Raw genomic sequence first — 24,009 nt, forward strand, 5'->3', positions numbered from 1 at the left:
CACACCCCAGAGCAGAGCTGTGGGAGCCGCTCTGGACGCTGTTCATGGCCCCTGAGGCACGGCCGTCCGTCAAGCCCTGCCTTCCTGAAGCGAACCTTCTGCTGGTTCGGGGAGGACACTGGGTTTGACTTCTCAGGCCTCGATGTGGCTGTATGACGAGTGGCCAATTCCTCACTTCCCATAGGTTCCGTTTCTCCACCTGCCAGTGGTGGTGGCAAAAGGGGAACAGAATGAGGCCGGCCTGGCCCGGGGGTCAAGTCCCACAGAGCCGGTTGAGGGGGACACTGGTGGACGGGCACGGGCACGTCGGAGGCGCCATACGCGCCAAACAAACGCGCAGGACAAGCCACCGCCTTCCTGAGTGGGAGCTGCCCCGGCTGGAGACCGTGGCCTGCCGGGACCTGACGTCTCGCGGTGCATGCTGGGATGCCTGATGTCTGGGGGCGGCTATTGGTCTCGCTCTGCGGATCGACGGGAGGAACAGCCAATCAGGGGGCAGCATGAGGGACAGGCGGAAGCGGAAATGAGGTTTCCGTGGAGACAGCCGACCCTGCGGAAGACGGCGGCGGCACCTGCGAGCGGAGGCCGGGGCAGGAATGGTGGCGCCGACTGCCCTGTGAGAGCAAAGCGGCCGCGGGGTCCGCCATGCGCCGGCGGCCCTGACATGGGCACCAGCGGCTCCAAAGCTCGGGGGCTGTGGCCCTTCGCCTCGGCGGCGGGGGGCGGCGGCCCGGAGGCGGCGGCCGCGGAGCAGGCTTTGGTGCGTCCGCGAGGCCGAGTCGTGCCCCCCTTCGTATTCACGCGCCGAGGGTAAGGGCGCGGGGTTCCGCCCCGGGGGTGGGGGGACAGGCTGGCGGCCGGGGCCGCGCGTCATAAGTAGCTGCCCCCGCCGTATCCCCTGCGCGGAGCTGGGACGACTCCCAGGTTCAGGCCCCTTTTGGAGCGAGGGAAGGCGGCCGTCTGCTCCTGGAGGCCTGCTGCTCCTAAGATCTCCCTCGGAGAAAAGTGGGCCTGAGTTTGTCCCGGGCGGGCAGCCTCACCAGGGAGAACTAAGATCGGGCCTCTGAGACGAAAGGACCTCGTCCTTTCACCCCTTTAAGCCCAGCCAGCAAGTTGAAGGCTCCTAGCCTCCCTCCCCGATTCTTCTGAGGGGAATGACCCCTCGTTGGCTGTGACGGTGTCCCGCAGTGGGGAGGTTGGACCTCGGAGGGGAGGGGCGGGCGGGGGGAGAAGGCAGGACTGGGCCCTAGTGTTGGGGATGGGGCCCAGGAAGAAAGACCCTCACCCCGACATGTTCTCCAGACCTGGAGCACTGACCTCCCGCTCTCCCCAGGGCTCAGTTCAGCGGGAGCATTAGGTTGAACTGGCCAGGGTGTCCCCGGGGACCGACACTCGGTGATGCTGGAGATGTCCCTGTAGGCACTGGGGCGACCCAACAGTGGCGGTTCGGCTGCACCGGCCACCTGGGGCGGGTGGGCAGGACGCAGCCTTTTTGCTCTTCGGCTCCCTCCCAGCTCGGGCATCTGCTGTCTCAGGCTTTGGCCCTGGGCCAGCGGTGTCTTCTGGACCAACATGCTCAGCCACCACCCTGCCCACTGTTAGTCCTGATGACGGCCAGGGCCTGATGCTGGAATGGCTCTTCTTGCTGAACAGACCAGCGATGAGAACTGGCCTTGGCTGCCTGGACAGTGTGCTCTGGTATAGCCTCTCTTCTTGGGGCCTGACAGTAGCACTGGCCGCTGCCCGCTCCTCACTTCCTCCTCGTAGCCCCAGGCCCTAAGCAAGAGGCTCTCCAGGCGTGTTACCTTCCTTCCCTTCCGCCAAGGCTGCTCCTCCCTTTGTGGAGCTGGCACACTTCCCGGGGGCCTGTGGCCTGTGCCATGACCAGGTGTGAGGCTCCAGCCCAGCCTGTTCCCTCTCCTCTACACAGCTCCATGTTCTATGACGAGGATGGAGATCTCGCTCACGAATTCTATGAGGAGACAGTCGTCACCAAGAACGGGCAGAAGCGGGCCAAGCTGAGGCGGGTGCATAAGAACCTGATTCCTCAGGTGAGGGGCTGGCAGTGGTCATGGAGCCGAGGTGGACCCGGACGGGGCTGCGGTCATGGTGGGGGCTCTGGGGAGGAGCTGGGAGGAACAGGAAGGCGTCCTGGAGCAGGGGCCCTGAGAGGACCCTCACCCGCCCCTGTTTCCGTGGCAGGGCACCGTGAAGCTGGACACCCCCCGCATCCACGTGGATTTCCCTGTGATCCTCTATGAGGTGTGAGCCTGGGGGTTTTCAGGCCTAAGCACCTCCTGCCTCAGCAAGAAACCCTCAGGCTCAAGGTGTGGCTTCCACTGAGGAACTCGGCTGAAGCCACTCTCCTGATTAAACTCCATGGGCCTGGACGCTGCAGCTGTGAGCCGGGCAGTCCTGCAGTGCTGGTTGGGTGCTGGTTTGTCTTCGGGTGAGAGGTGGCTGGTAAGGGCTGACGGCGGAGTTACCAGCCTGCCTTCCCCGGCGGGGCCGATAAGGAGCCTGGCAGGGCATATGCTGACCGGGGCTGCCTGGTTCCTGTGCCCTGGCCTGGCCTGCTTGCTTCCAAGCTTGCCTGGGGCCCAACCCTACTGGGGCTACAGCACTTTACAAGTAAGGTCTTTCTTCCAGCCCCTGGGCTGTGGGAGCTGTACACAAGTGGGGACTCCCCTTCCCTCACTTCCTCTACCCGTTCGTTGGAGCATTTCAGCCATTTGCTACCTCGATTCCTCCTCTGTTGGACAGAGGCTGGGGCAACACAAGCCTGATTCTTCATACCTACCTGCCCTGGGTTCCCACCCCCGGACGGAGGGACTGTTTGCTGGCTGTTAACCGGAGGAGGGACTGGTGTGGAGGCTTCTCCCTCTGCCCAGGGCTGGGCTGACCCCTCCCCACTGCAACTAGTTGCCCCTGGAGTCGCCCTTCCCCTCCCCGCAGTTGAGAAGGCATAGGATGGGATCAGGAAGGGCTCTGGATGCCGGTGCTCCTACCCGCCTACTCCATGTGATCTCCCTTGCCTTGTGCACCAGTCCCCCCCACACATTGGGAAGACACCACCCTGTGGTGCCAATAGCTCCGAGCCCACCACCCCTTCCCCTATAGTGTGCCCATCCCTTCAGGATCAATCAGGGGAAAGTATTGGGGCCTCTGGGTAGGGACAGAGAGAACAACCATAAAAGGCGTAAAATGTGAAAGTTTGTAAATAGTTTAGTCCATGACATTGTTGGAGCAGAGTCTGATTTCTAGATAGAAATGACTTTTTTTTTTTAATTCCTTACTGTCCAAGCTCTGTGCTTCCAGAGTATGGGAAGTGGTGTGGGGAGGGTGGCCCCCAATCTAGGAAGGCTGTTGTGTTATTGGTTCAGTTTCAATAAAATTATTTGTAGACCCTGAAGACAAGAGTGGCATCCTTGGGGCTGTGACACCCAGCATCTAGATCGCCACCTGGGCTCCGTGGGTAGGCCTGGGCCCAAGACGCTGGCCCCCCCATCTATAGCCTGGCCAGAGGCAAGCCTGAACCCGGTCTGCAGCCATCCCAGCCATGACCAGGAGGTGGCAGTGTACGCACACAGACCTAACCACAGGATCCCTCAGGATGGAGGCCACGCCTATATTGCTTTCAGTGGATGGTATCCCCGGAATTGAAAGGGCTTGGGAGACTTCCTTAGGGATTGGCCTAACCTGAGGTGAGGATGTGACCTCATATAGGTCAGCAGTGCCAGCTGACCCTACATGGAGCCACAGCCTAAACCCTATGGACCTCCAAGGCCCAGCCTTAGGTGGACAGCAGCCAGATGGGTGGCACCACACCCTTGGTCTCCTTCCAGGCTCTGCCTTCCAAGTCCACCTGCCTCCTCCCGGGCTGCCTGTGGACCCCACCAGGAGAGTGGCCTTGGGGCCTCCGTTCCAGCAAAGCTCAGCGCCCAGTCCTATTCCCTGCCCCCTGCCCCCTGTGGACATTCCGCCTGTCTTTCTCAGGGCCTGCTGTGAGGCCCATTCACTGCTCTGCCCAGCCCTTAGCCATCAGCCCAGCGCCTGGTGAGGGAGGAGGGCGTTCAGGCACACAGGCTTCTGGGTATGGGGAGTTGGCCTGCTCACCTTCTGGAGGTCACACTTGGCAGGATCCCACTGCAACCTGGACTTACAGTTCTTTGGGCATCTGCCCATTTTCCCAATAAGATACCAGACAAGGTCCAGTCATCTGCTGTCCCGCCTACTGACTGCCCCAGGCACAGGGTTCTGCCTGGCCAGATGGCACCCCATCTCCTAGCATCACCGTCCCAGTGTGGGAGAACTCACTGTGCTGGGCCCCAGCTGACCCCAGAGCTGTAAACAATGGGGGTCAGGTCACTGCTTCCCCACACCCTTCCACTGTGCTGTGCTGTGCTCACTTCCTTCCTGTGGCTGCCTGAGGAAGTGTCCCTACCCTGGGACAGCCTGGCCTGGTCTTTGTTTCCCCAGGGCCTCCACCCTTGAAGCTTTCAAAGCCAGTGTCCCTGTGGAGCCAGCGTGGTGGTATAGGGACGCCACCCTCCCATGCCACGTCTTGGGCTCCTTGGTCCTCAGGGGCAGACTCCAGGGTATGTGCCCACTTCCCCCAGCCGTCCAGTTTCACAGCCTCTGTTAGGAAAGAGGCCTGGGCGTCAGGGAAGTGGGCCAGCAGGGTAAAGGCTGGGGGAAGGGGTTCGTTCGAAGTGATCTAAGGGGGTGTGCATTTGTCCACACCTCGCTGGGGCCCTCCTGGGGCCAGCCACACATGGGCACCTACTTCCCACAGGTTGCAAGGAGTGAGGATGTCACCCAGGAGTGTCCTCCAGCAGGAGAACACGCTGCAGGCCGCTCCCAGCCCTTGCCCCCACCACCCGCCAGTCACACATCAGCATATTGTCTGTTCGTCAAACTGAGGATGCTTCCGCTCTCAGTGGAAAAGATTGACTCAGCTCCTGGAATTTCTCCCAATCCTTCCCAGACACCCCCTTCCCTTCACCTCCTGCTTAGGGGAACCAGCCAAGCATCCCCCAAATAGTCTGACTCCCCAAACCCCCAACACCAGGGCCCTTGCACTCTACTGGATCTTAGGATGGTCTCAACCTCAGGGGAAAGTTGGGGAGAAGAGCGTTCAGTGTTAAGGAAGCTTCCGGCCTGGGGGAGGCTGGCACCTGATGGGATCCCACAGCCTTCCTGTCGCTTGCCCCAGGCGGCCTGGGCAGGACCCAGGGGGGAAGGGTGGGGAGGACAGTCGGCCAGCAGGGCAGACCCTAGGGAAACAAGGTCAAAGCGGCCCCTCCCCCGCCATTCCTGGCCCTTTCCTCTAAGGGGCAGCAGGAAGTGAGGAGAGAGGGCTGGGGTGGGAGGCGGGAGGAGTAGGAGGGGATGGGGTTTATCAAGTCGCCGGCGGGCTGCCCACGGGGCAGCAGCTGGCGCGAGTCGCTGGACTGGAGAGGCTCTAACCTACGGAGCCGAGGACTCCCATACAGGTGAGCCCCGCGCAGGCGGCTGGTCTGCACCCCGCATCGGTGCGCTCTCAGCTGTGTTTCCTCCCTCGCCCTGGCTTGCGAGCGGCCGGAGTGGGCTGGTGCGACCCCGGCCCTTCCGGAGCTGAGCACGGCACGGGGAGCGGATCTAGCAAGAGGCCAGGGGGTCTTGCTCCAGTCCAGCTGCAAGCCCGCTGCCCAGCGGAAGGGGTTTGCGGGGAGATGGGCTCAGGATACCGGGTGGAGGCCTGGGGCGCCCCTCTGGCCGGGCCAGTGTTCTCTGCGATCCCACCAGGACCTCCTGCAAAGGGTGGCCGCCGCCTCCTCAGGGTTGAAAGGAAGCCTTGGGGGCTCCCACAGCCCCCCACCCTCATCCTCCGAGACTGGGCAGAAGGGGACGGGGGTCAAGGGGCTGGCCCGTCCCTGATGCATGTCGCTGGAAGGGGGGTGCCCTATCCCGAGGGCCCGCTGGCCTTACAGGCCCTCAACCCGCCGGCCAAGCTGAGACCCACTGCTCATGTTGCCAAGACAACCACGGCCTCAGCCCAGCCCAGAAAGGACTAAGAGGCGGTCGCTCGGCCCCCTTCCCCAGGCAAGCAGGGGGCGGGGCTCCCCTTCAGACCCTGGACGGGGGAGGGGAGCCCCGATCCACAGGGGTCTACTGTCCTGGGAGTCTGGAGATCGGCTCTGGTCACCGTCCCCCTTTCCACACAAAGGGGCCCCCCCGGCCGGGGCGACACTCGGGTGCAGAGCCAGATCCGCCGCTGCCCCCAAAGCCAGGCCGCAGGGCCCCACAGCACCTCCTCGCGGCTGAATGGGGGAATACCACCTCCTTTATTGCCTCCCCGATCCCCGTCCTTTATGCTACTGTCCCTTTAAGGGGCTGGCCGCGCCGCGGACCGGGGAGGACTGTACCACCCGCACAGGCTGCGGGGGGGTGTCTCGGCCTGACTGGCGTTGGGCGCTGAGATTCCAGGAGAAACCCCCGTTCGGAGGGGCCTCACGGCCCCATATGGGTCGCCCCGTTCTTTGGAGGAGGATCCGGGGACTCTAGAGTCCAAAACCCCGCACTGGCGGCGCGAGCATGGGGCGCGCCTTCCCGCCCCGGCCGCCAGGCCTGCCCCGGGCCCGCCTCCGCGCAGGATTCTTAAAGGGCCCTCGAGCCGGGGGCGGAGCCAGCAGAGGCGCCGAGCCGGGCCGCGTCTGGGCGAGCGGCCGGAGTGGGCTGGGCCGGGCCCAGGATGGCGGTGGCTGTGGCGCGGGTCCTGGCGGCACCCGGCGCGAGGTGAGGGCGGGCGATGCCAGCCTGGCGGCTCTCTCCCCGCGGGCTGGGCTCCGAACCCCCAGGGAGGCGGCCCAGGGACCCCAGCCCCACCGGACCGGGCTCGGGCCCCACGTGCGGGGCGGGGGCGGGGTCCCGCACAAAGGCCCGGCGGAGGGGGCTCTACCCGACCCGCCTGGCGGGGGGCGCGCGTTCCCGGGGGCTGCGGAGGGAAGGGCCGGCCGCGGGCGCCGCCGTGGGAGGTCCGCTGCCCCTTTGTCCCCGCGGGGCCTCGCGGGGCGGGGGAGAGGGACCGCCTCGAGACAAAGTCCTGACAGCCCCGCTGGCCCGGGCGGTGCGCTCCAGCCCGCGGGCCGCTCCCGGGGCCCCGGGGCCTCCCCCGATGCTAGCGCTTCTCTGGACCGAGAGCTCTTCACCGGGTGCCGTGGGCCTCGGGTCTGGGCGCTGCGAAGCGATGGGGGAGGGGGGCGGGCATCCGAGTGCCTCGGCAGCGAGTCCATAGCTCGACTCGCCCAGTTCTCAGGGGTCACAGACCTAACAGGTCCCTTCCCAGCCGAGGCCGCTGCTTAGCGCCCGGGGTCGTGCTTGCCCCGCGGTGGCCTGTGGCCTCAGACCTGTGACAGCCGGGTCCCAGGGTCTGACAGCGTGGGCTTCCCAGGTGGATGGGCTCGCGGCCGCACCTCCAGGCTCTCTGGGCTGACTTGCTCTCTCTCGCCCTTTCCTCAGCTCCTGAGCCGGTGCCAGGCAGGTGACCGCTTCCTGCAGCCCCCAGCATGTGGGCAGGCCTGAGCCCCGCCATCATCCTGGCCCTGGCCCTGGCGTTGGCGGTAGCACGGGCCAAGGAGCTCAAGCCCACAGCGACGCCCATCTTCACCGGCCGGCCCTTCGTGGTGGCATGGGACGTGCCCACGCAGGACTGTGGCCCACGCCTCAAGGTGCCGCTGGACCTGGAGGAGAAGGCCTTCGACGTGCAGGCCTCCCCTAACGAGGGCTTCGTGGACCAGAACATCACCATCTTCTACCGGGAGCGGCTAGGCCTGTACCCTTACTTCGATTCGGAGGGGAAGCCGGTGCACGGCGGGGTGCCCCAGAATGACAGCGTCCTGCGGGCGCACCTGGACATGCTGCAGGAGCGCGTGGAGCACTACATCCGCAGGCAGGAGCCCGCAGGCCTGGCGGTCATCGACTGGGAGGACTGGCGGCCCGTGTGGGTGCGCAACTGGCAGGACAAGGACGTGTACCGCCAGCTGTCGCGCCAGTTGGTGGCCAGCCGCCACCCCGACTGGCCGCCGGACCGCGTCAGCAAGCAGGCGCAGTACGAGTTCGAGTTCGGCGCTCGCGAGTTCATGCTGAGGACGCTGCGCTCCGCCAAGAGATTTCGGCCCCAGCACCTCTGGGGCTTCTACCTCTTCCCCGACTGTTACAACCACGACTACATGCAGAACTGGGAGACCTACACCGGCCGCTGCCCCGACGTGGAGGTCTCCCGAAACGACCAGCTGGCCTGGCTGTGGGCCGAGAGCACGGCCCTCTTCCCCTCTGTCTACCTGGACGAGGCGCTCGCTTCCACGGCCCATGGCCGCAACTTCGTCAGCTTTCGCGTCCAGGAGGCCCTCCGTGTGGCTCGCACCCACCACGCCAGCCACGCGCTCCCAGTCTACGTGTTCACGCGGCCCACCTACAGCCGCCGTCTCACGGGCCTTAGCCAGGTACGCACCTCCCGGGGCCCTGCCTTCCTCCTCAGGAGCCGCTGCAGTCTGAGTTCCCGAGGGCCTCCTGCCCCTCCCGCACTGGCTACCTCCCCTCCCCTCAGTCTCTAGAACCTGGTGAAAGGGTGGCATCGTTATCTCCATGTTGCAGATAAGAAAATCAAGGCCCAGACGTGCTGAGAATCGACCCCAAAGCCTGCCAGGAAGCCCAGGACAGAGCAGGGGCCTGGGCGTGGGCGTGGGCAGCTGATTGGGTCTCTCTAGGCTCCAGGAAGGAGGCCCAAAGAGGGGGTGGAAATGGCTTAAACACTTAAGAGAGAGTGAAATGGGGCCCGTGTCTGAGAGTGAGAGGGGAGGACTGGGCTGGGGGAAGGTCACCAAGTCAGAACAGGAGGGGCCTGCCCACCCGTGTGCCCTCCTCCCTGCGGCCTCAGCCCCCAGTGACCACTGTCCCCACAGATGGATCTCATCTCCACCATTGGCGAGAGCGCCGCCCTGGGCGCAGCCGGGGTCATCCTCTGGGGCGACGCAGGCTTCACCACCAGCATGGTAAGTGACCCTCCAGCCTTCCCGCCTGCAGGCTCTGCAGGAGCAGGGTGAGTGTTCAGGCTTTTGGCTGCCAACCTCAAGGTGGGCAAACCTCGTCTGGCCCCCTTGTCTGTCTCCTACCCAAGACATCCCTGGTGCCAACAGAGAAGACGAGGCCTCTTCCCCTGCTCCCAGGAACGGGGACGTGCTGTCCTGAACCCTTCCCTGCTGCCCCGCAGGCTCCAGCCTCTGCCCCTACCCCTTCTCAGTAGGCGCAGGGACAGGGAGGGCTCGGGCACAACCGCGTGTATACATGTGTCACCGGTTCAAGAAGGTGCGGGCATGACATCGTGGGCACAGTGTCCGTCTGGGTCTGGGCGGAGGCAGCTGACCTGATTCCTGGCCTCTGCCCCCAGGAGACGTGCCAGTACCTCAAGGACTACCTGATGCGGGTGCTGATCCCCTATGTCGTCAACGTGTCCTGGGCCGCCCACTATTGCAGCTGGGCCCAGTGCCACGGCCACGGGCGCTGCGTGCGCCGAGACCCCAGCACCAACACCTTTCTGCACCTCAGCACCAGCAGCTTCCGCCTAGTGCCCAGCCACACGCCGGGTGAGCCCCCGCTGCGGCCAGAGGGGGAGCTCAGCTGGGCCGACCTCGACCACCTGCAGAAGCACTTTCAATGCCAATGCTACTTAGGCTGGGGCGGCGAGCAATGCCAGTGGGACCGTGGGCGGGCAGGCGGGGGTACCAGGGGGGCCTGGGCTGGGTCCCACCTCACTGGCCTGCTGGCCGCGGCAGCCCTAGCCCTCACCTGGACTTTGTAGGGATCTCCCACCTGGCTTCGGGCAAGCTGGCCTCTGCCACAAGGGCTCTGCCAGGCATGTAGGAGCCTGCACAGGGTGGACGGATGAGCCCAGAGGGGGCAGAGCCCCTGGGATGCCTGGGGATCCCCATCCGCTCTCACCCCCTGTTCTAAGGGGGAGGGGCAGTCCCTTGGGGGACCCCTTCTGTCCCTGCCAGAGGAAGAGGGGCATGGCCCACTCCCCTGCTCCTGGGTAGTTTATTATTATTATTTCGAGGTCTCTTTTGTAAATTAAATATAAAACAACTGCTTCTGTGCTTGGATTGCCTGCCCCTGGGCCAGGGCCTGTGAGTGAGTGCACTCTTCCGTGAGGTTGGCGCCCAGCTCTGTCCCTGTGACGCCTGTTAGGGACTTCTTGTCGGTAAATGTGTCACTGGCACCAGGGCCTGCAGCCCCCTCTGCAGCTGTCCTGCTGGGACGGGGCCCTGGGAGCGGAGGGCTCGTGCCCCCGCCCCCCATGCTCAGAGCCTTGCTTTCTCCGGATTGACTGGAATGCAGTGGAGCCCAACCTCCTGTGAGGGACGACTCGCTGCTTCTGGCCCTGCATCCCAGCTGGGCTGGTGCCGGCTGCCTCGCCTGCCCACCCAGGGAGAGACGGGAGTGGATGTTTGATGTTCCCCAGCTGGGCACGTAACCAGACCACCTCTCCCTCCGTTCCCACAGCTCCCGGGCGGTGGACTCCAGCCACACCCCTCACCCCTCACTCCTCTGGGCCACAGTCCTCCACCGGGTATGGTCGGAGGAGGCAAGGGATTGGGGTCTGGATTCTGAAGTCCCGTCCCTGTCGCACTGCAGTCGCCTGATGGGGCAAGGGGGGTACCCAGGCCTGGGAGCAGAGACATCCTCCAGGTCAGCCCTGTTCTGCCCCGGGAGAGCAGGAGCCGTTGGAGCAGTCAGACCTGCTCTGCCCTGCGCCACTCCCTGCCCCCGAAGGGAGTTCCCTGGGTGGGTCCCCCGGGCCTCAGCCACCCCACCCGCACCCGGTGCCCCTGTCCTAGTCACGATGACTCAGCGCCAGGAACGGAGCAGGGGCAAAGGTGGCGGAAGCTGAACGCCGCGGGGATGCCAGCACGGGGCTGGATGTGGCCAGGCCTCTATCAGGCAGAGGCAGGGGGGGCACCCGGAGCCGCACAGCCTGGCTGCCGAGGGTGGTGCCCGTCTCCTTGCTCCGTAAACAGCACACGCACCTGCCAGCGCCAGGCCAGCCGCAAGGGAGGCGGCCGGGAATCACCATGGAGACCGCTCCCTGTCCCTGTGCGGATGGCAGCGTAGAGGGAGGTGCACCCTGGACATGAAGACCCAGGAGAGCGCTCCCCAGAGAAGCAGGGGGCGAGGGGGTGTGGTTAGGGGGAGCAGAGCCTTCGAAAGCAAGTGCCACTGAGTCAGTGTCCACTCAGGCTGTCAACAACCTTGTCCCTCCGCCTGGCGATGGCAGAGAACAGAGAGAAGGGGCTGTGGTCGCCCGGGGAGGGCAGTGTCAGCCCCTGGTGGAGGAGGGTCCCGAGGTGAAAGGGTTCCCGGAACTCCTGGCAGCGGTTGGGACAGACCTGCTAGAGAGAAGATTCGGGCGTTGGTCAGTGAGACCATGAGATGATGGAGCCAGCAGAGAGAGGGCACCTGTGACCGCCCCGCACAGATGTAATCCAACTCACATCAACCTCCCAACCCCGGTGACGCAGGCACACCTATGACCCCTCCCATGCGGCTGGGACTTCCTACCTATGTAGCTATGATGTCCGCATACACATAGCCCCCTACATGCGAAGCTCTGGTCCCCCACCCATGTGACCTCCTTTACACACTCTGACCCCTCCATACAGACCTGTGAGCACCTCCCATCACCCCCAGGGGGACCGGGACGACACCTGGAGAAAGTGCAACCAGGAGATGGCCAGGTGGGGGGGTGGGGAGTGAGGTGACCCGGCCTGAGGTGTGCCCAGCGAAGAGAGCAGGCAGGTCTGGACCTGGAAGCTGGCTCACCTGTGAGCAGCTTAAAAAGTACATTTCTTAAGAAGAATCAGTTCTGCAGCCTGAGCCTCTGGGTTGGCCTGAGATGGTTATCAGATGTGTGGCCTGGACAGTGGACTGCAAGGTCAGTTCACGTCTGGTGCTCTGGGGATGGGAGTCCTTCAGGGGGTAAGCAGAGCATCGTCTGGGGGTCTTAGGTGGGTCTAGGCCTTGATGCAGGACAGGAAAGTTCAAAACCTTAAGGTCGCAGGCCAGGTAAGACAGAAAGCAGTCCTCCCTCACGGCTCAACCTACTTGATTGTGGTATTTAACAGCTTGACTATAGTGACTCCATTTTACTTCCTCTATTCCTCGGACCCCAGACACACATCACTTGGACCAGACCCACCCTGCAGAAGCTAGCTGTGGGTGGGCCCTGGGGTGGGGCAGGGCCGCAGGCACCCGCTGCTTCCTGCTGTTCCATGGGAGCTTCTCCCTTGCACCGAGTCAGCCAGAATACTCGCCTGCTGGTTGGCTAGATTGTGCCAAGCGCAGCACTAGTTCTCCGGGGACAGCAGGAGGCAGCACGGAGCCTCAGGGCGAGGGGTCCAGGCTGCCCTGGGCCTGATGCTCATCGCTCTGGGACCCAGCTTTCCGAACAGGCTCAGCAGCCACCACGTCTGGCCAGATCCTGTGCTCGGCTTGCAGCTGACATGCCCACAGCACCCTGGACCCTCCTCTCCTTCAGCCGTGCCAGCCTGGAGGACCCAGCCCAGGTGGCAGCCAGCTGTGCCACTGCTCTGGTGGCCACCATGCCACTGGCTCAGGCTCAGACCAGGCTGCAGACCCAGGCAGCACTTGAACCTGAGCCCGGGACCTGCTGTTCCTCCACCGCCCTGGCAGGCAAGCCTGGGCCTGCGCACCAGTAGGTGTCAATCACTAGTTTCTGAATCAGCCAACAAGTGGAATCATAAGGAATGAACAGGCATGTGGTCACCCGACAGGCCTCACAGTCACAAGACAACAGCGTCACACACACACACACACACACACACACACACACACACACACACTCTGCTGGTTTGTGCTGAGGCCCCGACGGCCACTAGCTGGGGCTTCACAGACACAGCCGCTGACCCAGCAAATGGACAAAGGGTGACAGCACAGCCCTGACTTCATGAACACAGTGCCTTTCAGACACAGGTCCCTAAAGCTAGGCAGGGGCCTAGACCACAGGACTTTAGAGGCCCATAAATGTTTAATTTTTTAATAGAAGAAAGATATATAAATAATGAATATGGAATGGATTCAGGATTCAGCCTGGAGTGTGTTTGTCTTTATACCAACATACTTGTAAAATATATATTTTTTTAATTTTTTTTTAATATATTTTATTGATTTTTTTTACAGAGAGGAAGGGATAGGGATAGAGAGTTAGAAACATCGATGAGAGAGAAACATCGACCAGCTGCCTCCTGCACACCCCCTACTGGGGATGTGCCCGCAACCAAGGTACATGCCCTTGACCGGAACCAAACCTGGGACCCTTGAGTCCGCAGGCTGACACTCTATCCACTGAGCCAAACCGGTTAGGGCATGTTTTTTTAATTTTTTATTCAATCCCCCGCCAGGGCACATAAAAGAATCAGCCAATGAATGCATAAATAAGTAGAACAACACGTCGATGTCTCTCTCCTTTCCTCTCTCTCTAAAATCAATAAATGGAATATTTAAAAAAATTTTTTTTTGCCCAGCCAGCATGGCTCTGGTTGAATAGAGACCTGTGAACCAGGAGGTCATGGTTGGATTCCCAGTCAGGGACCATGACCAGGTAGTGGGCTCGATCCCCAGTAGGGGGCGTGCAGGAGGCAGCCGATCAATGATTGTCTCTCATCACTGATGTTTCTATCCTCCCCCTTCTTCTCTAAAATCAATAAAAATATTTTTTTTAAAAAAAAAGAACAAAAATGTTTTTTAGGAAGGGGCCCACCCACAAAGGCGAAAGTGCCCAGGCCCCAAATGTCCTCGTGCAGCCATGTGGGGGGCAAGTACCCCTGGGAAGATGCCCAGATGCCAGTACCACACAGGCCTGCCCCCTGCACTGCCTCCACCCCCCCCCCACCCCAGCCCAAATAAAGCCACAAAGCCCTGCCCTAGTGCTGCCGGGGGGGGGGGGGGGGGGGGTGGGGGGGGGTGGGAGGGAGGGCACTTCCGGCCCAGGCCCCACCCCCTGCTGAGGGCACTTTGCTGGGGGTGGTGAGGTGGCTCTGCGGGAGGGCCTGGCCCAGCCCTCCAACCCAGGGCCCGCCCCTCAGCCCGCCCCACACTGGGTGGGGTGACCCCCTACAAAAGCTCCGAGTTGCCAGCAGCAGCTGCTTCCTCCTAGACTCAGAGTCCCACACCCCGGAGTCGGGAAGTCGGGAAGTTTGGAGGATGATGAGGCCCGTCAGCCCTGAGGTCAGCAGGGACGAGCGGGCAGGCTGGGGGGGTGCAGGAGGCTGTTCTCGGTCCCTGAGCATCACCTCCCCACCCCACCCCGCCCCGCCCCACCCCACCCCCGTGGCTGGCGGGGATTCCTGAAGGAAGAGACAGGAAGGCCCAGCCCCATCAGTCCCTCAGCATGGGGCCGGCCTGGCTCTCTGCTCTCTCCTCAAACAGCTGTCCTGGCTCCTGTGGCCCTTGGGGAAGTTGGGGGGGGGGGGGGACCTAGGCAGGGCAAGGCCTGTCCCGAGAGGCAATTCAGATGTGCCTCCAGCCCTCTCCCTGGCCCCCTGATCTCCCTGTGCCCGGCCAGTCAGTGTCGCCTGGTCAGAGCAGGGCTGGACTGAGCGAGGGACTTGCCCGCCTCCCCAGCTGGGTGGGAGAGTTCAAGGCCCGCTCTCAGCTCTGCCTCCCCTGGCCAGGTTTCCCGAGGCCTGCCCTGTGCCCAGGCAGCCCACCTGCGTCCCAGCTGCGCCCTCTTCCTGACCCTGCTCGGCATGGCCGCGGGCTCCAGGGGCCCCATGGTGCCCAGCCAGCCCTTCACCACCGTCTGGAACGCCAACACGCAGTGGTGCCTGGAGAGGCACGGCGTGGACGTGGACGTCAGTGTCTTCGACGTGGTGGCCAACCCGGGGCAGACCTTCCTGGGCCCGGACGTGACCATCTTCTACAGCTCGCAGCTGGGCACCTACCCCTACTACACGGCTGCCGGGGAGCCCGTGTTCGGTGGCCTGCCCCAGAATGCCAGCCTGGACGCCCACCTGGCCCGCGCGTACCACGACGTCCTGGCGGTCATGCCTGCCTCTGACTTCTCGGGGCTGGCGGTCATCGACTGGGAGGCCTGGCGCCCACGCTGGGCCTTCAACTGGGACACCAAGGACATTTATCGGCAGCGCTCGCGGGCGCTGGTTCAGGGGCGGCACCCGGACTGGCCGGCTCCTTGGGTGGAGGCAGCAGCCCAGGCCCAGTTCCAGAGCGCCGCCCAGGCCTGGATGGGGGGCACCCTCAGGCTGGGCCAGGCGCTGCGGCCCCGCGGCCTCTGGGGCTTCTACGGCTTTCCTGGCTGCTACAACTACGACTTCCTAAACCCCAACTACACAGGCGAGTGCCCGCCGGGCGTCCGTGCCCAGAACGACCAGCTGGGCTGGCTGTGGGCCCAGAGCCGTGCCCTCTACCCCAGCATCTACCTTCCCGCGGCGCTGGCGGGCACAGGGAAGGCACAGATGTACGTGCGGCATCGAGTGGGTGAGGCGTTCCGTGTGGCTGGGGGTGCTGGGGACCCCAGTCTGCCGGTGCTGCCCTACGTCCAGATCTTCTATGACATGACCGACCGCTTTCTGTCCCTGGTGAGTCTCCTCCTGTGACCCTGCCCACCTTTCAGCCCCTCTTCAGGTGTTAGGTCCAGCAACTGATGCCACACAGCCTGGTGGCACTTTCCTCCCTTCATTCTCGCATCCTTTGAAGACCTGTTGTGTGCCAAGGTCTGTGCCAGGACACAGTCTCCGCCTGCATGGCACACAGGCTAGAGCGGGACAGGCTGGCCTCCGGCCCCAGGGCCAGGGCTGCCCCAGGCGGGGAATGTGAACTGTTGGGCTCATCCAGGGGTGTTCCAGCGCTGCCTGGGGAGGGAGGGGGGGAGGACCACAGAGCCACCCTGTCCGTTTCCCCAGGACGAGCTGGAGCACAGCCTGGGGGAGAGCGCGGCCCAGGGAGCAGCGGGAGTGGTGCTCTGGGTGAGCTGGGAGAACACGAAAACCAAGGTGAGCTCAGGCGTGAGGGGGGCGGGGGGGGCCGAGGTCGGCTGGGGAGACCCGGGCCCATCCTTTCTACCCCTGCAGTCCTGCTGGCTGGCCAGTGAGGGCCTCGGTGCCCTAGGTGGGCCCAGCATGGCCCGGTGTCACTGACGCGCCTCCTCCCACCCAGGAATCATGCCAGGCCATCAAGGAGTACGTGGACACCACGCTGGGGCCCTTCGTCCTGAACGTGACCAGTGCGGCCCGTCTGTGCAGTGAGGCCCTGTGCTCCGGCCATGGCCGCTGTGCCCGGCGCCCCGGCCACCCCGAGGCCCTCCTCCTCCTCAACACCACCAGCTTCGCCATTGAACTCCCGCCTGGCGGTGGGCCCCTGACCCTACGAGGTGCCCTTTCCCCTGAGGATCGGGAACGGATGGCGCTGGAGTTCAAATGTCACTGCTACCCGGGCTGGAGGGGAGCCTGGTGTGAGCAGCCCGGCATGTGGTGACTGGCCACACCCCAGGTGCACCACCCAGTCGTGTAACAGTGCGCTCTGGGCCTGGCCCAGGCTTTCCCAAGGGCAGGCCCAGCTACACAAGTCACGGCCACACTCGGGGGTACAGCCAGGAGCATCTGCCTGCCATGCTCACATACTGCCCGGGAGTCTCCGGACCCCCTCCGGGTCTCAAACATCACCTCCAGATACAGGGCAGCCTGTCCTACAACTGCAGCGACCACCCAGCCCTGTGCTGAGCATTTGGGGGGGCCTAACTCCTTCAGCCTGAGGCGCCGCTAAGAGGGCGCTGAGCAAGCCCGGAGGGAGCGCACTGCGCCAGGTGGCACCGCCATAACCGGAGCAGCTGGGATTCCCACCAGGCGTCTGCTGTAGGGTGGCGCCCCTGGCTGCGCCGCGGGGACGGCCAGCAGCCCGAACCCCGTAAATAAAGCAGACAGACGTGCTTCTCACTCCGAAGAGCTGCTTATTGAGCGCCTGAAACGTGCCGCTCCGGACCCAGAGGGCACAGGAAGGCTCCTCTCCGACTGACGTCTGTCCCAGGGCGGCTACTTCCCAGGGTGGGACCCAACTTCCAGGAGGAAGCGCCACTGGCCCTTTCCACGCCTGACGGAGGCAGGAGGCCGGCGGGAGCCCAGACAGAGCGGCGCAGGGGCGAGGCCAGGGCGAGGCGGAAACGGAGGCAGCCGGAGGAAGGGCCCGCGCCCGGCCCAGGTGGTAGCACGCGGGGCTCCGGCGGGGGCTCGGGGGAGCCGAGCTGGGGCGGGTCCTTAGCAGCGATGCATGGAAGCAGAGCCTGGCCGGGGCGGGGCGTGGCCTGTGCGGGGAGGGGCCGTGGGGCGTGGCCAACGGGAGGCGGAGCAGGCGTGGAGCTGTGACGCGCAGGGGGCAGGGCGGGGCCCAGCGCCAGGGGGCGGGGCGGGGGCGGAGCCGGCGTCGGGTCAGCGTTAGGACGCACGGGCCGGGGGGAGGAGCCTGGCCGCCCCGGGAGACTCAGGACCAGGTGGGGCGCCGCGGGCCGTGACGGCTACAGTGCCCCCGCCGCGCCGCTAGGGGGCAGCGCGGACGGATGAAGGAGCCCGAGCCAGAGACAACGAGATCTGGAGCTGCGCGGAGCCGGACGCCGAGCATCCTGGAGCCCCGCTTCAACATGTCAGTACCGCCCCCTCCCCACGCGCGGCGTGTCCGTCACCCTTGTCCCCCGCGCTTCTGTCCGCTCCGTGCGTAAGGTCACGTGCCTATGTCGCTCCTCTCGCTCTCCCCGCGTCTGGGGTTCCCTCCCGGAGCATGCGGAGCCACACCCAACCGCTGTCAAGTTTCCCCGAAGCCCCCACCCCCAAAACACCATGGTTCATGGCCCACTGGGAGGGAGGGGGAAACCGAGGCACAGGAGGGACAGGGCCGCCTATCTCTGAGAACCCACGAACCCCGCCCACGGTGGGTTGGGTTGGTACGAAGGGGTTAAACCCGCGGGGAAGCCTGGGGTTCCTGGTCTAGATGCAGATCTTGGGGCTTCCTCCCTCCTGGTCAAGGGGTGCGGCTGCTGCGGACGTGGCTGGTTGCAGGTGAGGGGCTCGTAGCCTTCGGAGTGGACTGGCGTGAGGGGAGGGGCGAGTTGTTACTGACATTGGCCTCAAGCTCAGGGGGCTCCTGGGGGGCTGGGGAAGGGAGCCAGGACATCTCCTCCGGTGAGAAGGTGAGTAGAAGAGTGGGGAGCAGCGCGCCTCCCTCAACCCCCACCATATGCCAGAAATCCCCCAGCATGGACCCCTGCCTGCAGGGCTTGGGGCAGAATGGGCCAACAGTGGGGTTTGGGTGCAGGAGGTCGGGCCCCAACCTGGTGGCCGTTGGACCCCATGGATGTAGGAAGGAAGCTGTGGTCCTTATCTAGAGCGGCTACGGGCGACACCCCGGCCGGTGGGGAGCCAGGTTCGCAAGAGCCCGGTGTGCGTGGCCGTGAGCAGGGCCCTGCTGGTGCTGCTGGGGCCCCGTCTGAGGGGACAGTTGGCTCCATGAGCCTCCGAAGTGTCCTGAGAGAGAAGGAGGTGTGATTGTGGACGCACAGGTTGGACTGGAGCCGTTCTGGCTTTAACGATGGAGAAGGGGCCATGAGCCAAGGAAAACAGGTGCCTCTAGAAGCCGGAAAAGGGCAAGGAAATGGGTTTTTTCCCGAAGGGCCCAGTCCTGCAGAACCTTCACTTCAGCCCAGGGAGAACCATTTCAGGTGTCTGCCCTCCCAAACGATTACAGGAATACCTTTGTAGTGCACGCACGCACGTGCGCGCGCACGCCCTGAGCGGGGCTGGGCGGTGTTGGGGAGGGGCCGTGGCTGTGTGTCCCAGGCCAGGAGCCCATCCAGGGAGGGGAAAGAGCCTGACGGGTGAGCGGGTGGCACAGCAGCCCCCCCCCCCCCGCCCCCCGTCAGTTATGTGGCGGCATGGCCCACGGGGTGTAAAAGTGTGGCCTGGAATTCGGAGATGGGAGCAGCTCCGGGGACAGCCGTGTTGCCTCCGGAAGGAGCCCTGGGTGGCTGTGAGCAGGGGGTCATTGCGTCTGCTTTGCATGTTCTGCCTGATGGCCAGCCAGTCGCGATGCTGTAGGGCTAGATCAACTGTCCTGGGGAGGACAGCGCTGCAGCCAGAGCAGCCGGGCCAGGACTCAGGCCTCGGCCTCCATCCAGCGCGGGGCAGGGCACCGGAACCCATCCCACTGGGTCTGCCGCCCCCACCCCACCCCCACCCCCTAGTATAGGTCCCTCCAGTTCACCTGCACTATCAGGTGAGCTTGGGAACAAGGTGCAGCCCTCCACTCCTTTGCTCTAGGGCAGTGGTTGGCAAACTGCGGCTTGCGAGCCACATGCGGCTCTTTGGCCCCTTGAGTGTGGTTCTTCCACAAAATACCACGTGCAGGCGCGCACGTACAGTGCGATTGAAACTTCGTGGCCCATGCGCAGAAGTCGGGATTTTGTGGAAGAGCCACACTCAAGGGGCCAAAGAGCTGCACGTGGCTCGCGAACCGCAGTTTGCCGACCACTGCTCTAGGGCACATGGCTCCCCGGGCACTCTGTCCACTCGTCCCTGCCCCAGCCCATCCTCCCTCCTGGCACAGCCCAGCCTGGCTGGTGTCCACAGGAGGAGCACCTTGTGGTCTGAGGAGATGCCACTTCCTGGAGACCTTGGCCTGAACCCCCAGCCTGGCACTGAGCCACCTGCAACCTGAGATATGAGCCCGGCTCCCAGCCTGACCCTGACTCAGCTGAGCCGGAGCTGACTGAGCCTGGCCTCGCCGCGCCGACCCCTCCCCTAGACCCTCCCCACTGGGTGGAGCTGATCTGAGTACCAGCCGGCGGCGAGCTGACTCTGGATCCTGCCTGCCAGCTGGCGCTGACCCTGCGATCCAGGCTGGCCAAGCTGCCCCAGGTTCCTGCACACCAACCAGAGCGGACCCGGAGCCCCAGGCCGGCTGCGCTGACCCCGGGTGCTGCATGCCGTCCAGAGATGACCCCCCTTCCTGGCTTGACTGAGCTGACCGTGGACCCCCCACACCAGCCAGAGGAGACCCGAGCCCCCGGCCTGGCTGCGCTGACCCTGGAGCCCGTGCACTGCCGACCTGAGCTCCTGGACGCCTGCGCCGACCTCATCAACGAGCAGTGGCCGCGCAGCCGCGCCTCCCGCCTGCATTCCCTGGGCCAGTCCTCCGACAACTTCCCCCTCTGCCTGATGCTGCTGAGCCCCCACCCCACGCCCGGGCACCCCCCCATTGTGGTGGGACATGCCCGCCTGTCGCGGGTGCTAGACCGGCCCCAGAGCCTCCTGGTGGAGACAGTGGTGGTGGCCCGGGCCCTGAGGGGCCGTGGCTTTGGCCGCCGCCTCATGGAGGGCCTTGAGGCCTTTGCTCGGGCCCGGGGCTTCCGCCGGCTGCACCTCACCACCCATGACCAGCTGCACTTCTATGCCCACCTGGGCTACCAGCTGGGGGAGCCGGTGCAGGGCCTGGTCTTCACCAGCCGACGGCTGCCCGCCGCTCTGCTCAGTGCCTTCTCCAGGGCCCCGTGCCCCCGGCCGCCCTGCACGGCCCCTCGCCTGGCTGCCCACGCTGCCCCCAAAGCCTCCAAAGGGCCATCTTTGCCGCCACCCCCTCCCCTGCCTGAGCCCTTGGCCACCTCACCGCCCCCTCCACCCGGGCTCTCCCCACAAAGCCTGCTGGAGACAGGGTACCACGACCTGAGAGGAGACCCCATATTTTGGATGGAGAAGGACATCTGAGGGGCACCTGGGACAGGGCACCATCTCTCTGGTTCAGTGGCCCCCCAGGACAGTCCCAGCCTCAGCCCCTGGCCCCGGGGGCAGCTGAGTGCCGGTGGGGCCAGGACGTGGCTCCCTGGCTGGGGCTCCAGGCTTTCAGTGTGGCTGAATAAAGGCTTCTGTTGGGTGTGGCTATGACAGTTGATTTGTTGACCCCCACCCTCACCTCCCAGGCTCATCTTAGGTCCTGGACCCTGCCGGAGCCCACACCCACCTCCGCCGTGGACGGAGGGACTCCTGGCCTTTGCCCCTCCCACTCTGCCAGGCTCAGGAGGAAGGTGTCTGTTCTCTTCCACATCCACTCACTCGTCACCACTCCCTGAGCACCTACTGTGTGTCAGGCCCTGGGCTGGGCACAGGCAATGGGGAACTAGACCCACAGATAGGATCTTGACCCAAGGGGACAGAGAGATAGGGAGACAGACAGCCTACAGTGGCAGGATGCATGCTGGGACCGGGGGAGCCCGTGCCCTCACGCCACCTGGAGACCCAGGAGGCCTGGGGGGGGGGGGGTGGAGAGACCTGAGTGCTGAGTAGGTGAGGTGGGGCTGAGGGCTCTGGGGCAGGAAAGAAGGTGGGCGGGCGGAGGGAAGGAAAGGACTTGTGAGAGCTCTGGGTGGGGGTGGGGGGTCAGGGATGGAGAGCAGTAGGGGAACAGCCCAGGCCAGCGCAGGGCGTGGCTGCTCTGAGAGGCCTCCAGGACCCCTTGGGGGCCATGCTTTCCCCTCTGTGGGGAGGGGCTAGGGTCGCTCTCCCCGCTTCCCCTGCTGTGTGGAAGGCATGGCCTTGGATCTAAGCTCACACCCTCTCTCCTGCAGGTCCGTTCCTGGGGCAAGACCATGCAGCTGGGCGCGGCCCTGGTGCTCGGGGCGGCCCTGTGCCTGGGGTGTGGCCAGCCCCTGGCTGGGGCCCCTGAACACCCCTTCTCCGTGCTGTGGAACGTGCCCTCGGCACGCTGCAGGGCCCGCTTTGGTGTGCACCTGCCACTAGAGGCCCTGGGCATCACCGCCAACCGTGGGCAGAGTTTCCACGGGCAGAACATCACCATCTTCTACAAGAACCAGCTCGGCCTCTATCCCTACGTGGGGCCCAGGGGCACAGCTCACAATGGGGGCATCCCGCAGGCTGTGCTCCTTGACCGCCACCTGGCACGCGCCGCTTACCAGATCCGCCGCAGCCTGAGGCCCGGCTTTGCCGGCCTGGCAGTGCTGGACTGGGAAGAATGGTGTCCACTCTGGGCTGGGAACTGGGGCCGCCGCCGAGCCTATCAGGCGGCCTCGTGGGCGTGGGCACAGCAGGTATTCCCGCACCTGGGCCCCCAGGAGCAGCTCCGCAAGGCCAGGGTAGCCTTTGAACAAGCAGCGCGAGCCCTGATGGAGGGCACCCTGCGGCTGGGCCGGGCACTGCAGCCCAGGGGGCTCTGGGGCTTCTATCACTTCCCGGCCTGTGGCAATGGCTGGCATGGTATGGCTTCCAATTACACAGGCCACTGCCACCCAGCCGCCCGTGCCCGAAACACCCAACTGCATTGGCTCTGGGCCGCCTCCAGCGCCCTCTTCCCCAGCATCTACCTCCCGCCCAGGCTGCCGCCCGCTCACCACCAGGCATTTGTGCGACACCGCCTGGAGGAGGCCTTCCGTGTGGCCCGCTCTGGGCACCCCCACCCCCTGCCGGTCCTGGCTTATGCCCGCCTCACGCGCCAGGGCTCTGGAAGGTTCCTGTCCCAGGTGAGTGAAAGCTGGTGTGCAGTGGGGAGGCCTGGCCCTGTCCTAGGAAGGTCTGGGCAGAAGACCTTGCCCAGGGGGGTGGGAAGGGAAGGGTCTGGTTCTGAGGGGGGCGGTCCTGTCTGGGCATCTGACAGGCATGGCTCTGCCCTGGAAGTCAAGGTCGTGGGGAAGGCACAGCCAGCCTTTGGTGCCCTGATCTGAGGGGAGACATTCTCTGAGTGGAGGGCCGAGAAGCCACTCAGGGGCTCAGTGCCAAGAGGCCCTACTCTAGAGGTCGAATCAAATTGTGGCAGTGAGTCAGGAAAGTTTCTGGAAGGTGGAGGTAGGCCCAGGTGGACTTGGCCAGCTCAGCCCGGGCTCAGCAGCTCTCTGCCTCCAGGATGACCTCATGCGGACCATTGGTGTGAGCGCAGCGCTGGGGGCAGCCGGCGTGGTGCTCTGGGGGGACCTGAGCCTCTCCAGCTCCGAGGTGATCATTGCCCCCTCCAGCTGCCACGCAGCCCATGCTGGGGGTCCCAGGCTGGGGGAGAGACCATGCCGGGGCCATGGAGCAGGCACACTGATGCGTCCCTCCCCTTTCCTCAGGAGAAGTGCTGGCACCTTCATGACTACCTGGTGGACACCCTGGGCCCCTACGTGATTAACGTGACCAGGGCGGCCACAGCCTGCAGTCACCAGCAGTGCCATGGCCATGGGCGCTGTGCCCTGCGAGACCCAGGACAGCTGGAAGCCTTCCTGCACCTGCAGCCAGATGGCAGCCCTGGAGCCTGGGAGCCCTTTAGTTGCCACTGTTACTGGGGATGGGCGGGCCCCACCTGCCAGGAGCCCAGGCCGACGCCAGGGCCTCAAGAAAGAGCATAAAGCCAGCAGTCACCTGCTGTGACCCTCCTGTCCCTGCTGCCATTTCGCAGCCCTTGAGGATTCTGTCTCACTCTTGTTCTATTTAGCTTAACAGTCCTCTCATCCACACACCCTACCCCCCATGGGATCCCTGGGGAGTGGGAGGGGCCAGAAAAAAAATTTCCACTGTTTTAAAACCAGAGGCCCTCTGAGATTACCTGACCCCTGCTACAAAGGCCGCTGTCCTAGGGAGAGAGACGAGGTTCCAGATGGTTAGGGTGCCAGCCCAGGGCTCTGTTCCTACACATCACTGGGTCCATGGAGATGCGGAAGGAAGGGGACCTGTTCAAGGGCAGGTGGGTCTCAAGATCTTGACTAAGGTCTGTAGGTGCTAAACTGCTGTCTGTACTTTGCTTTCATCATAAAGTCACTCTTTCCTTTGCTGCCTGAGGTTTGGCTGTTCTCTATGTTGTCTCACGCCCCATGCTCATCGAGGCGCGAGTGTCCGGCTGCAAGTGTCCTGCGTGGTGGGCGGCTTAGTTTCAAAGTTAAGGATTGTGCGCGTTTGCAGGTGGTGTGGGTGGGGA

At 64.4% G+C, this 24,009-nt stretch overlaps 5 protein-coding genes across 9 annotated transcripts; all 5 read left to right on the forward strand.

Moving 5' to 3' along the window:
- Nucleotides 1-510: 510 nt before the first annotated feature.
- Nucleotides 511-3,417, forward strand: TUSC2 (tumor suppressor 2, mitochondrial calcium regulator). Its single transcript, XM_059664675.1, has 3 exons — nucleotides 511-810; nucleotides 1,931-2,051; nucleotides 2,203-3,417. Exons 1-3 carry the CDS (start codon nucleotides 524-526, stop codon nucleotides 2,266-2,268), a joined length of 474 nt encoding a protein of 157 aa, XP_059520658.1. The 5' UTR covers nucleotides 511-523; the 3' UTR covers nucleotides 2,269-3,417.
- On the forward strand, nucleotides 1,931-10,127 carry HYAL2 (hyaluronidase 2). Of its 4 annotated transcripts, none has more exons than XM_059664665.1 (4): nucleotides 1,931-2,051; nucleotides 7,501-8,483; nucleotides 8,943-9,032; nucleotides 9,428-10,127. In XM_059664665.1, the coding sequence occupies exons 2-4, from the start codon at nucleotides 7,548-7,550 to the stop codon at nucleotides 9,836-9,838; spliced, it is 1,437 nt and encodes a 478-aa protein (XP_059520648.1). In that variant the 5' UTR covers nucleotides 1,931-2,051; nucleotides 7,501-7,547; the 3' UTR covers nucleotides 9,839-10,127. The 4 variants fall into 4 exon arrangements, with proteins under 4 accessions (XP_059520648.1, XP_059520646.1, XP_059520645.1 ...); XM_059664663.1 differs by lacking the exon at nucleotides 1,931-2,051 and adding an exon at nucleotides 5,344-5,495; XM_059664662.1 differs by lacking the exon at nucleotides 1,931-2,051 and adding an exon at nucleotides 6,590-6,777.
- A 3,955-nt stretch (nucleotides 10,128-14,082) lies between these two features.
- HYAL1 (hyaluronidase 1) lies at nucleotides 14,083-17,003 on the forward strand. The gene is made up of 4 exons (XM_059664681.1): nucleotides 14,083-14,280; nucleotides 14,727-15,650; nucleotides 15,975-16,064; nucleotides 16,228-17,003. Exons 1-4 carry the CDS (start codon nucleotides 14,257-14,259, stop codon nucleotides 16,543-16,545), a joined length of 1,356 nt encoding a protein of 451 aa, XP_059520664.1. The 5' UTR covers nucleotides 14,083-14,256; the 3' UTR covers nucleotides 16,546-17,003.
- A 79-nt stretch (nucleotides 17,004-17,082) lies between these two features.
- NAA80 (N-alpha-acetyltransferase 80, NatH catalytic subunit) lies at nucleotides 17,083-20,986 on the forward strand (the record flags this gene model as incomplete). Its single annotated transcript, XM_059663776.1, has 3 exons — nucleotides 17,083-17,265; nucleotides 17,605-17,703; nucleotides 19,929-20,986. Coding segments are annotated over 3 exons (1,170 nt in total), but the record flags the coding sequence as incomplete, so codon positions are not given.
- HYAL3 (hyaluronidase 3) lies at nucleotides 20,963-23,872 on the forward strand. 2 transcript variants are annotated; one of them, XM_059664678.1, is made up of 4 exons: nucleotides 20,963-21,133; nucleotides 21,674-22,582; nucleotides 22,962-23,051; nucleotides 23,168-23,872. In XM_059664678.1, the coding sequence occupies exons 1-4, from the start codon at nucleotides 20,990-20,992 to the stop codon at nucleotides 23,441-23,443; spliced, it is 1,419 nt and encodes a 472-aa protein (XP_059520661.1). In that variant the 5' UTR covers nucleotides 20,963-20,989; the 3' UTR covers nucleotides 23,444-23,872. The 2 variants fall into 2 exon arrangements, with proteins under 2 accessions (XP_059520661.1, XP_059520663.1); XM_059664680.1 differs by lacking the exon at nucleotides 22,962-23,051.
- Nucleotides 23,873-24,009: the final 137 nt, after the last annotated feature.

Source organism: Myotis daubentonii, chromosome 14, assembly GCF_963259705.1.
Source record: "Myotis daubentonii chromosome 14, mMyoDau2.1, whole genome shotgun sequence".
Lineage (NCBI taxonomy): Eukaryota > Metazoa > Chordata > Mammalia > Chiroptera > Vespertilionidae > Myotis > Myotis daubentonii.

Excerpts from the sequence above, each read along its gene's own strand:
- HYAL3 (XM_059664678.1), top strand. The coding sequence starts at position 20,990 with ATGACAGTTGATTTGTTGACCCCCACCCTCACCTCCCAGGCTCATCTT. Across the intron at positions 21,134-21,673 it reads CTGCCAGGCTCAGGAGGAAG|GTCCGTTCCTGGGGCAAGAC; the intron begins GTGTCTGTTCTC and ends TCTCTCCTGCAG. Across the intron at positions 22,583-22,961 it reads CTGGAAGGTTCCTGTCCCAG|GATGACCTCATGCGGACCAT; the intron begins GTGAGTGAAAGC and ends CTCTGCCTCCAG.
- HYAL1 (XM_059664681.1), top strand. The coding sequence starts at position 14,257 with ATGATGAGGCCCGTCAGCCCTGAG. Across the intron at positions 14,281-14,726 it reads TGAGGCCCGTCAGCCCTGAG|GTTTCCCGAGGCCTGCCCTG; the intron begins GTCAGCAGGGAC and ends TCCCCTGGCCAG. Across the intron at positions 16,065-16,227 it reads GGGAGAACACGAAAACCAAG|GAATCATGCCAGGCCATCAA; the intron begins GTGAGCTCAGGC and ends CCTCCCACCCAG.
- TUSC2 (XM_059664675.1), top strand. The coding sequence starts at position 524 with ATGAGGTTTCCGTGGAGACAGCCGACCCTGCGGAAGACGGCGGCGGCA. Across the intron at positions 811-1,930 it reads TTCGTATTCACGCGCCGAGG|CTCCATGTTCTATGACGAGG; the intron begins GTAAGGGCGCGG and ends TCCTCTACACAG. Across the intron at positions 2,052-2,202 it reads ATAAGAACCTGATTCCTCAG|GGCACCGTGAAGCTGGACAC; the intron begins GTGAGGGGCTGG and ends TTTCCGTGGCAG.
- HYAL2 (XM_059664665.1), top strand. The coding sequence starts at position 7,548 with ATGTGGGCAGGCCTGAGCCCCGCCATCATCCTGGCCCTGGCCCTGGCG. Across the intron at positions 8,484-8,942 it reads GTCTCACGGGCCTTAGCCAG|ATGGATCTCATCTCCACCAT; the intron begins GTACGCACCTCC and ends CTGTCCCCACAG. Across the intron at positions 9,033-9,427 it reads CAGGCTTCACCACCAGCATG|GAGACGTGCCAGTACCTCAA; the intron begins GTAAGTGACCCT and ends CTCTGCCCCCAG.